Below are 11,906 nucleotides of genomic sequence, written 5' to 3' on the forward strand. Positions count from 1 at the left end.
CTATTGGAATTATTTTTAAATTTTTTTATTTCTATCCATAATTTAACAATAAATTCAAATTTATTGTGAGACCAATTTACAAATAGCTCTTTTTTTTTTATAAAATTTTTTAAATAGTATATCGTTTAATTTAAATTTACAAAATAATTTTATGAAAAATATTACACGTTAAATAATGTTATGATGTTTTAAGTTTTTTAAAAATTTGTTAATTTGAAATTAGATCGCTTGATAAATAATAATCCAATTGAATAATGAAGAAAAATAAATATATTTTCTTTTTGTCTAAGTTCGATACATAGACCCATGGGTATATATGGGTAGACGCCCAACCCAGACCCAATCTATATTTTTTTAATAGGTTTGGATTTGGGTCTAATAATATTCATTAGATCTGGGTCTTAGAATTAATCTGAGTTTGAGTAGAATCTTACCCTACTCATTGACATTCCTATATAAAGCCATCTATTCGTTCATATTTGTATAGATTCATATGTCGTGATCTTCACTTTTCAAGTATTGAATGATCAATAGTGATGATTTTGGATCGTCGGGTGGAGTCGTGTGCAGGTAGAGAAGTGTGCGGTTTTCAATCTGTTTAGGCATTAATTTGAAATTGTTTGGGAGATATTCTTATATATTTTTATCCAATTGTTTGGAACTAATCAATCAACTCTTATAATGGTGAAGATATACCTCATCACATACATTAATGAAGATATACAAGGATAATTTGATCATAAAAGAATTTATTTGACCTGCAATAAATCAATAATAAGTCAAATCAGAGGTAAATATAAATTTTTATCCAATTTGCCATGGTTTGATGTAATTACACGTAAACCCCATATGATTTGAAAAATTACATCTAACATCCCTGATGTTTGCTTTTATCTAAAAAATTAAAGTCCCTCCATTAGTCAAATTCACTGATGACTATTATTAAAATAAACCAATACCCATACATTAATGAGGTCATGAAGTCTCAATTTTGCCAATTAAACTAAGCCTCGTCGTGAAGAGTGTAAAAATTAGATAAATGTGTGTGTGTGTTTTTGAATAAAAATGCATGTAGAGAAGGGTGTACCTGAGGGAGCTGGGATCAGTAGAAAATAGGGTGATTTGAGCGTATAAAAAGAGGGTAGACGCAGGAGAGGAGATAAACCAGTTTTCCTTACTCCGATTTTCCTTCCTCTCCACCAGCAAACGGGGATAGTCTCTGGGCTGTTTCCAAACATGGGAGGTGATGCTATTAGCCTGGAGCAGATCAAGAATGAGACTGTTGATCTGGTAAGATTTTTCCCTACTCTTTCTGTGTGTTTTTGTTTTTTCTGGAAATCTTGAACTGGGATTTGGTTATTTAATTGTTTTTTTTCAAGTTTATTGAAATTAGTTAGGGAAAATAGAATACAATTTTGTTTTTCTTGAATTTTATATGATTTTTAAGCCGTTTGTAGCTTCTAACGTAGGATAAATATTTTTCATGCATGTAGAATGTTAAAAACGTACATTCAGAAAGAAACAATACGAATCATTAGAGATGATATGTCGTGTGTACAGAAGAGAGAATTTATAAATTTTCAATATATGATATTATAACCTCTAATAGATGAAATAAAATATGAAAACAAAAGTAAAAATAGAGATACATAGACTCGTTGTATAAAAGTTACAAAGTCCGCTTTCTGTCTGATAAGATGGTCAATCATTGTTAGGATCACAAAACAAAATTTAGTCAAATATACTAACAAAATTCATCAAGTCCTGATAGTTGAGATTGAAATCCCGTGAAAAAAATACAAATTCATAGTTTGACTCCCACTAAATATATGGATATTTATCAAATTTTATCTGAGTTCATTGTGATATTTTATTATTACTTGTAATATGAATATTGTTGGTCGAGATACGAATGTAATTGTTGATATTGAGACAAAGTGATGTGATTATCATTTTTTATCAATAATAATAATAATAATAATAGCGCTCTTTTTGGTATTAATAATTGGGAGTAATAGTAAAGAAGAGATTTATAATTGCAATAATAAAAAAAATATTATATAGTTGGTAATTTATTTTTTAAATTATATATCAATTACAATATAAATATAGGGGTAATATTGAAAAGTCAACTTCAGATGGTCTCCATCACCATGGTCCGCATGATTGCTTGTGTCATTCTCATGTGGTGGTAACACTTACAGCGCGACGTCTTTATATATGTATATAATAAGTAATTTTTTATACTTTAAAATATATTAGATAATACTTTAAAATATACTAGATATAATAATAAAATATATAAATTGATGTATTATATTTAAAATAAATAAATAAATAAAATTAATTAAAAGATATTATCTACACCAAAAAATTGGTATTGCGTTGAGTGAAAAAGATCTTTTTTTTTTTAGATTATTATAAATAGATAGTATAAATATATACATGAAAATAAAAATTTGAGTAGGGATGGTTGAAAAATATATTAGAAATATTTTTTATAATTTAAAAAATTAGTGCCGCTCTGTAAGTAACTGTTGTTTGTGAGTAAAAATAGAATTTTCCTTTTATTAGTATAGATATACAAAATTTTAAAATAAAAAAAAAAGAAATAAATGACGAATTGAATGAAAGTATAAAAGATGGCGAGTCATTTAAAATAAGTATACGTCATAATATGGCTAGAAATATTTAAGGGTATAATTGATATTTTAAAAATTTAGTATTATGGTATCATAAACAATCAATAAGTGAAATAATTTTTTTTTATATTAGTATAAATATATAGGAGTGTGCATACATGCTTAGACGTCTAGGAATATCAATGGGTCCAAATTAAAATTTAAATACATGGAATATAAGGTTATGATGAATAATTATTTTGTATTAAAATTATTACGTTGGCATATTTAGAAAGTTACGGTGATATTATTGCTTTTAATATAAAAATACTTTTATATTATTTTTAAAATTATAAAACTGGTGTACTAGGTTGACTTGTACAACTAAAATAGACAAATTGGATTTAATTTTTCTTAAATTTTGGTAATTTTACTATTTGTTTCTGTTGTAATATTTTGTCATTTAATTTTTTTAAAAAAATAGTATGAAAGATGTAAAGTGGGCCCGACAAATTTAATACGTTCAACTCTAAAGGTCTCGTTTAGGGTCTCATATTCATAAAATTTTGATACGTCGGATCTCGGATCGTGGTAAACCTATTTTTTGCCATTCCAACCCAATGAATTAGTATTGGGTTCATGTCCGAGAAATTTTTTACGGGTCGAGTATAGGGTAAACTCGAAGGTTGAAAGATAACTTAGGATTGTAGTAATCAAACTTAGTCTCACAAGAAATTCTAACTCAAATCAAGAAATTCTACAATAAGAAGACAAGAATAGGGATTTTTATGCAATAGACAACTTAGGATGTAATAATCAAACCACTTTCATGCATGCAAGTCCTAAGGCCACAAAGGTAAAAACATATGCAGTTTCCAACCAAAACTTGTGTATGTCTGAATTCTTTGTTATGGAAAATGATCATACTGAGGTTGGCAATTAACTGTATTTTCGTATTGAAAATAACAGGAAAAAGTTCCGATAGAGGAAGTCTTTGAGCAGTTGAAATGCACCCGTGAGGGGCTGAGTTCTGAAGAAGGAGCCAACAGGATTCAAATCTTTGGCCCCAACAAATTGGAAGAGAAGAAGGTTCGTCTCGTCGTTATTGTTTGCTTTTGCACTGTAATGACAACATTTAGCATTCTACTGATGTGAACATATTTATCGATGCAGGAAAGCAAATTACTCAAGTTTCTTGGTTTTATGTGGAATCCTCTGTCATGGGTGATGGAAGCTGCAGCCCTGATGGCCATCGTGCTGGCTAACGGAAGCGGACAGCCCCCCGACTGGCAGGACTTTGTCGGTATCGTCTGCCTGCTGGTGATCAACTCCACCATCAGTTTCATTGAAGAAAACAATGCTGGAAATGCTGCTGCAGCTCTTATGGCTGGTCTTGCTCCCAAAACTAAGGTATATTCTTTGAGGATGTGATGATTTATCCAACCCATGAATGAATGAATTGGCCGGCTTGTTTGTGATCGAACCTTTCTTTGAAAATGTGTAGGTTCTCAGAGATGGTAAATGGAGTGAGCAAGAAGCTGCCATTTTGGTTCCTGGAGACATTATAAGCATTAAACTTGGAGATATCATCCCTGCTGACGCTCGTCTTCTTGAAGGAGATCCATTGAAGGTTGATCAGTCGGCCCTCACGGGAGAATCGCTCCCCGTTACCAAGAATCCATACGACGAAGTTTTCTCTGGTTCAACGTGCAAACAAGGTGAGATTGAAGCGGTTGTGATTGCCACTGGGGTGCACACTTTCTTTGGAAAGGCAGCTCATCTTGTCGACAGCACAAACCAGGTGGGGCACTTCCAGAAAGTGCTGACTGCGATTGGGAACTTTTGCATTTGCTCTATAGCAGTGGGAATGTTGGCCGAGATCATCGTGATGTACCCAATTCAACATAGGAAGTACAGGCAGGGGATTGATAATCTCCTTGTTCTCTTGATTGGAGGTATTCCTATTGCCATGCCAACCGTCTTGTCGGTTACCATGGCTATCGGATCCCACAGGCTGTCCCAGCAAGGTGCCATCACGAAGCGAATGACAGCTATAGAGGAAATGGCTGGAATGGATGTTCTGTGTAGTGACAAGACGGGCACATTGACGCTCAACAAGTTGACGGTCGATAAAAGCTTGATCGAGGTCTTTGCAAAGGGTGTGGATCAAGAGCATGTGCTGCTTTTGGCTGCAAGAGCTTCAAGAACTGAGAATCAAGATGCAATTGATGCTGCTATTGTTGGTACTCTTGCTGATCCTAAGGAGGTGCGTTTGTCTCTATAATTTTTATCCGTGATTTTGTGTTTTCTATAAAGATTACACAGGTTAATGATTTGTACATTTGTATTCTTAGGCAAGAGCTGGTATCAGGGAGGTGCATTTCTTTCCCTTCAACCCTGTGGACAAGAGGACTGCTTTGACTTACATTGATTCGAAAGGGAACTGGCATCGAGCTAGCAAGGGAGCGCCTGAACAGGTCTTTTATTTTTTTTTTCTCTAGTTCTTTGTTTTCTTTCCCTGCTAATTCATGAATAAATAAACAGAACTTTGAGATCTTGATCGTCAATTTCGTTTCCGTCTCTCCTTAAATCAGATCTTGACCCTTTGCAACTGCAAGGAAGACTTCAAGAAAAACGTTCATTCTGTTATCAATAAGTTTGCTGAGCGTGGGCTCCGGTCGTTGGCTGTTGCTAGACAGGTCTGAAATGCCTTAGCTCTTAGCTAGCTTTTATTGAGAAAAGCTGGTTACTTAACCAAATGTCTTTACATTTTCAGGAAGTGCCAGAGAAATCTAAGGAAAGCCCAGGTGGTCCGTGGCAGTTTGTTGGACTCTTGTCGCTTTTCGATCCTCCTAGGCATGATAGTGCAGAGACAATCCGCAGGGCCCTCCATCTTGGTGTAAACGTCAAGATGATCACTGGTATGTTAACCGTTCATTAGCCTAGATATACAACATTTAAGCTACAATGTTTTCTCCATTAAACTCATACTCATAATCGTATACTCTTAGGTGATCAACTTGCTATTGCTAAGGAGACGGGACGTAGACTTGGGATGGGAGCTAATATGTACCCTTCCTCTTCTTTACTCGGCCAGCACAAAGATGAATCCATAGCTGGCCTTCCTGTTGAAGAACTGATTGAGAAGGCAGACGGTTTTGCAGGGGTCTTTCCCGGTGCGTACTTTTTTCGTCTTTTTCCATCATTATCTCTGAATGAAAACTCCACACTCATCTTGCTTTCAATTTTCTGGCCAACAACAGAGCACAAATATGAAATCGTTAAGAAGTTGCAAGAAAGAAAGCACATTGTTGGAATGACGGGAGATGGTGTAAATGATGCACCGGCTCTTAAAAAGGCTGACATTGGTATCGCTGTCGCTGATGCTACAGATGCTGCAAGAAGTGCTTCTGATATCGTGCTAACTGAACCCGGGCTCAGTGTTATCATCAGTGCAGTCTTGACCAGCCGAGCTATTTTCCAAAGAATGAAGAATTACACTGTTAGTTTCCATTCTTCTTTTGTTGTTTCTTTTTACGCAAATATATTTGCATTGAAGCAAGCTAAAATGTTTTTGTGTCATTTTTGGCAGATATATGCAGTGTCCATCACTATCCGTATTGTGGTAAGTTTTCGGAGAAGAAAACATTATTAGTATATTAGTTTCATGATAAGTTGATCCTATTCTATGAACTTGTGCTTTGCAGTTTGGTTTCATGCTTATTGCATTGATCTGGAAGTTCGATTTCTCTCCATTCATGGTTTTGATCATTGCCATCCTGAATGACGGTAATACTTCTCTGTTCCGTCTTGATTCCTTAACAACTTTTTAAGGTAATGTGTGGAGATTAATGAATCAATAACTGTGGTTTGTTCAGGTACAATCATGACCATCTCCAAGGACAGAGTGAAGCCATCTCCGTTGCCTGATAGCTGGAAGTTGAAAGAAATCTTCGCCACCGGTGTATTTCTTGGAGGCTATCTTGCCTTGATGACTGTTATATTCTTCTGGTTGATGCATAAAACCGACTTTTTTCCGGTAAAAAACATATTGTTTTGTTTTCTTGAAAAAATGAGTTCAATCATGAGAGTCTGAGTTCACTCTGTTGCTGATCAAAATAGGAAAAATTTGGAGTTAAACACATTAAACATAGTGAGCATGAGATGATGGCTGCTCTGTACTTGCAAGTGAGTATTGTTAGCCAGGCCCTCATTTTCGTTACCCGATCGCGCAGCTGGTCGTACGTCGAACGCCCTGGAGCACTGCTAATGACTGCTTTTGTCATTGCACAACTGGTAAAAGTTCCTACTCCTTCATTCAAGAAAGAGTTTCTTAATTTATTAACAGCCGGCCCACCTGCAAAAACTGGCGAAGTGTAATGTAGGGTCAGGCTCCATGCTTTCGACATAAACTTGCATGAAACGGAAGATTACATTATCATGGTTTGAAGTGCTGAAAACTGATCTGGTTTTTTAGGTTGCAACTCTGATTGCTGTCTATGCCAACTGGGGTTTTGCAAGAATCAAGGGATGCGGATGGGGATGGGCTGGTGTCATCTGGATTTACAGTGTCGTCTTCTACGTGCCCCTCGACCTAATGAAGTTTGCTGTACGTTACATCTTGAGTGGAAAGGCATGGCAGAACTTGTATGAGAACAAGGTTAGCCTATATACACACATTGTTTTCTTGTGGTTTTTTCATTTCGCTTCTAAATGATATCTTCCGTTTTCTTGCTTCCCTCTACAACAGATTGCTTTCACCACCAAGAAGGACTATGGCAAAGAGGAAAGAGAAGCGCAATGGGCGCTTGCTCAGAGGACCTTACACGGCCTTCAAACACCGGAAGCTACTACCGTCTTCAATGAGAAGAGCAGCTACAGAGAACTGTCTGAAATTGCAGAACAGGCAAAGAGGAGAGCTGAGATTGCAAGGTAACAACACTATTTCATTAAGTTTCTTTGTTCCAAAGTGCATCCTCCCCTTCTTCAACTATCTTGACTACAACATGCTCAAACCCGGTGCAGGCTGCGCGAGCTGCATACGCTCAAGGGTCACGTTGAGTCAGTCGTAAAGCTTAAGGGCCTCGACATTGAGACAATTCAGCAACATTACACCGTATGAAGCAATCGAACGACATCCCACAAGCCAAGATCTTAATTTAGAGACCTAAGAAGAGGAGTTTGTCTTAATAAAACAACCTTGTTTGCATGAGGCTGGAAAAAGAGCCACTTGTAGTTTCCTGATCTATCTTCTTGCTTTCTAATGGCCCTCAGAAAAGGGTTCTTGTAACACAGTTTTTCAAACTCAAGCTTTCCCCCCTTTATATTACCACTCACTTTCTAGTGTATTTTTGTTCGACTCATCAGTATCATCCTCGTGCACGGGCCATACTAATCTTCTCTATACCGATGATATATTTCACGACTTATATGTATCGATATGGACAATGCAATTAAACAGTAAACTCAAAAGTCGGTTCGAACCAGCAACAATAATAACTACTCGTGATTATGATCGTGAATACTCCGTTATGCGTGTTTTAAATTTAACTTCACAAGAATACTTCGATTTAAATAGTATTGCATACCATATTTTGATTTAATATATACACGTTACGTGGCCTGCATTATTTTGCTCCTTAGAAAAAAATAAATAAATAAAAGAAATATAACAAAACATTATTTATAAGTTTTAACATGTAATTTATCTACACTTGGCTCCTTTATTTTTTGCATGGACTATTTTTAGAAAAATCAATTGTTATATTGTAATCGATAGGATTTTCTATCGCATCGGCAATTTCATTTTACATATATTAGTCATGTGTACAAAAATTATGTCATTAATTTCATTTAAGGAAAGATTTTATATACGTAGCATGTATATGAAGTAGAAGATGTAACAGAAATCGTAATAGAAAATCTGATTAGTTAATTAACATGTTTTGTTGACGTTATTTATTTTTGTTTACATAAATTTATTTTAATTTTAACCTATTTTTTCACTTATAATAAATTTAATAAATATATTAGATAATTAAAGAAAGTTCATTTTATGATTTAAAAAATTTAATAGATATTGGAAGTTTTTTATTTTTTACAATTTGAACCAGAAATGTAGAGTGTGGAGGTGATGCTAGTATATATTGGGTAAGAAAGAGTAAGTTTATATTGTTTTTGGGTAGTAAAGTGTTAAAATGGGTAAATTTGTGGGCTGAAATGCTATTTACCATTCTTTGAGAATACCTTCTCAATTCAGTCTTAACCCCAGAAAACCCTAACCGATTGATAACCCGCATAAACCCTAATTGGCAACTGGAAGTTCCTCTCTCTCTCTCTCTCTCTCTCCACATACTACCACCAGTACTCCTCAATGAAGAAGAGACCTCGGGAGCCCAAACCTCTTCTTCCGTTTCTAGCATCGGCCACCGGCCCTGCCTTAATCAAACACTTGGCCTCATGCAATACCACTGTCAGATCTCAATCCTTAAGGCTTCTCCAGTCTTGGCTCGCCTCAGAGTCGCAGCAGCTCGCGGATTCTGATATCAAGAAGCTTTGGAAAGGGCTCTTTTATTGCCTCTGGCACGCTGACAAAACCCCCAATCAGCTAGCCCTAATCAATCGACTCACCAATCTGTTTCTGTCGCTCCAGCCCTCGCTTTCCTTGGAGTTCTTTCGTGGGTTTTTAGTTACCCTTCGGAGGGAGTGGCCTGGTATTGACCGGCTGAGGTTGGATAAGTTTTACTTGTTGATACGCCGTTTTGTGAAGGCGTTGTTTGAGTTGATGAGGTTGAGGAAATGGGATGTGGATGTTTTGGGGGAATATTTGGGGGTGTTGGAGAATGATGGGTTCTTGGCGGAGGACAAACTGCAGGGGAATGGGGTGAATTATCAGGTGGCGTCTGTATTTTTGGAGGAGCTGAAGGGGGTTGGTTTTCCTGTGAGGAAGGAAGTGGTTGATGTGATTCTTGGACCATTTTTTTCGGTTATGATGAGGAGTAAGGATAAGATTTTATTGGGGAAGGTAAAGAGTTGCCTATTTGATGAGTTGGTGAAACTAGGGAAGGAACTGTTGGCAAAGAAGAGGACAGGAGTGGATTGTGATGAAAAGGATGCGGATATGTTGTTGGGGGTGGTTGCTTTGAGAATGGGGTTATCCGCGAGGTTTTATGAGGTTGGTTCATCGGCGGACTGCATTCAGGCTAATAGGAAAGTTGTATTGGGGTTGCATGATGAGTTTCTGAAGTTGGAAAAAGATTTAGAATCATCTGGTGTTGAAATTGGTATACCTGAATACGGTGATGCAGGTGATTGTGGTGAGCATGAAGAGGTGCCTCAGTTGATCCCTATTGATTATGATGCTAGTAAGAGTAATGAGGAAACAAGGACGCAGGAAGGGGCTGATAATGCCTTTAAGAAGAAGAAAAAGAAGGCAAAAAAGGGGGTAGATGGAGATGATAAGAAGAGGAAGAAGAAGAAGAGAAAAGATGAAAATGGGGTTGCCAAGGATAACTCTGCAGCTGAGGAAAATGGTGATTTAGATAGGATTAATGGCACCGAGAATCTGTATTTGCATATTGGTTCTGAGAATAGTCTAAGTAATAACCTGGAAATTGATGGAACTTCAGTGGATTTGAATGAAAACGTGATACTGAATCTTCAGAAACAATTTGAGAAAGTTGCTACCGAAATGGGTTCCGAGAGTGATGAGGGTTCAGATTTCTCAGATACTCCTCTAGTATCCAAGAGGAAGAGAACGAAAGGTGCAGATGTGCAGGAGCCTGGCAATCCGAACACAAATTTGACTGGAGATGGAGGTGATGCTGCAAGGAGCATAGAGAAGAGTGCAAAGAAGGTTAGGTTTGCTATGAAGAATAACCTGGTTTGGAAGCCACAGACTCCATTGCCTCCTGAAAGTTTGAGATTGCCACCATCTGTCACTCCAAGGGGTAGTGCATTGAAGAAGGGGGTCCCCCCAGGGCCTATTATAGAGATGCCATCTGTCATGAAAAAGGCAAAGCAGAAGAAGAAAGCTCTAAATAGGTTGAAGAGTGCCACACCGTTGATGAAGCGGCGGAAAAAGATGCAAACACGATCTGTGTGATAGTATTCAGGTTGAAGGATTGTTTTCTTTAGATGCTTGTTTCTTTATTTATTTCCGGCTACTTGAGTTTTGACATGCTTTCTTCAATTTGATTAGTGATAACGTGTTGAAGTTGTGCTCTAAAACTCCTAGTGGCTTGTATTTGGTTCTCTTTTACTTCAATTTTACAATTTACTGAGAGCTGCACTGACATACACTGATGTTATAAGAAATTGAGGGTTGTCTTACAGCTATTTGGGCAATTCATTGTGAAATATGCTGTTGATTTTTCTGTGTTGTTAAATTTGAGCATGTTGGTCTATGAATTTTCAATCACATTTCATACCTCTATTGAGAAATCTGTAAGTGGTTCGTCTTCATTTTCTTGATTGAAGATATAATTGCTTGGTGAGATCACATTTCACGTATATACACAAAGATCAGAATGAAAACTAATCCTAATTTACATGCTTCCATATGCATGTTCAATAAGATGTGTGTATGAATTTTCTGAGGCTAGGTCTCCTTGGTTTGTGCTCTCTGTTTCTAGTTCCTTTCACTCTGTTAATTTGTTTGTTTCTACAAACTTAAATACGTCATTTTTGTAAGTCTTGTGTTCCTTTCCTAGATACAACAACGTTAAAATGGCTGATATGAACCTTCTATTTATCATCCAAAAAAAGGTGTTCTTGAAAATCTGGGCACTAGAGCCATAAATAGGAATTCGTTGCATTACACAAAGTTCAAGCTGGAGTTGCACAGAGTTGTCATCTTACACATAATGCCATATATCTTAGACTATTTGTTAGCCTATCGACCCAAGACTCGATTGAGGTTAGATGAATAAATACCTTAAAAGTAATTATCCTTGCAGATGATCGCGACAAGAATAGGTTACAAATGCAGTGGAATTGTTGGACAACTGAGTATAATAGTTCTACCCTAGTCCGGGACTTAATACCCAGTTAATATCACTAACCAATGAAATCGAAGAATGACTTTGAATGGTAGTAGGGAAGCTTCTCCACTGATCTTCAAATTTGAGTTGAGGTCATGTGTGTCTGAAAATGCATCTGCACTTTGTTAGACCGTCGAAAGGTACATCATTACGATGTTCAAATATTTATTCATTTGAGATATAATTCTTGGGCCATCGTAGCCATTCCCTGTATGCCATGACAGCAACTTTATATGATGATTTC

General features: G+C 36.5%; 2 protein-coding genes across 3 annotated transcripts; both read left to right on the plus strand.

Annotated features, from left to right (window-relative positions):
- Positions 1,088-8,016, plus strand: LOC105162838 (plasma membrane ATPase 4). 2 transcript variants are annotated; one of them, XM_011080987.2, is made up of 16 exons: positions 1,091-1,290; positions 3,591-3,710; positions 3,795-4,031; positions 4,126-4,887; positions 4,976-5,098; positions 5,216-5,320; positions 5,398-5,542; positions 5,633-5,797; positions 5,885-6,123; positions 6,214-6,246; positions 6,329-6,410; positions 6,500-6,660; positions 6,744-6,917; positions 7,099-7,281; positions 7,372-7,553; positions 7,647-8,016. In XM_011080987.2, the coding sequence occupies exons 1-16, from the start codon at positions 1,237-1,239 to the stop codon at positions 7,741-7,743; spliced, it is 2,862 nt and encodes a 953-aa protein (XP_011079289.1). In that variant the 5' UTR covers positions 1,091-1,236; the 3' UTR covers positions 7,744-8,016. The 2 variants fall into 2 exon arrangements, with proteins under 2 accessions (XP_020549394.1, XP_011079289.1); XM_020693735.1 differs by having other exon boundaries at positions 1,088-1,290; positions 5,633-6,123.
- LOC105162839 (ribosomal RNA processing protein 1 homolog) lies at positions 8,893-10,967 on the plus strand. Its single transcript, XM_011080988.2, has one exon. It carries the CDS (start codon positions 8,995-8,997, stop codon positions 10,723-10,725), a length of 1,731 nt encoding a protein of 576 aa, XP_011079290.1. The 5' UTR covers positions 8,893-8,994; the 3' UTR covers positions 10,726-10,967.

This window comes from Sesamum indicum, linkage group LG5, assembly GCF_000512975.1.
Source record: "Sesamum indicum cultivar Zhongzhi No. 13 linkage group LG5, S_indicum_v1.0, whole genome shotgun sequence".
NCBI classification, from domain to species: Eukaryota; Viridiplantae; Streptophyta; class Magnoliopsida; order Lamiales; family Pedaliaceae; genus Sesamum; species Sesamum indicum.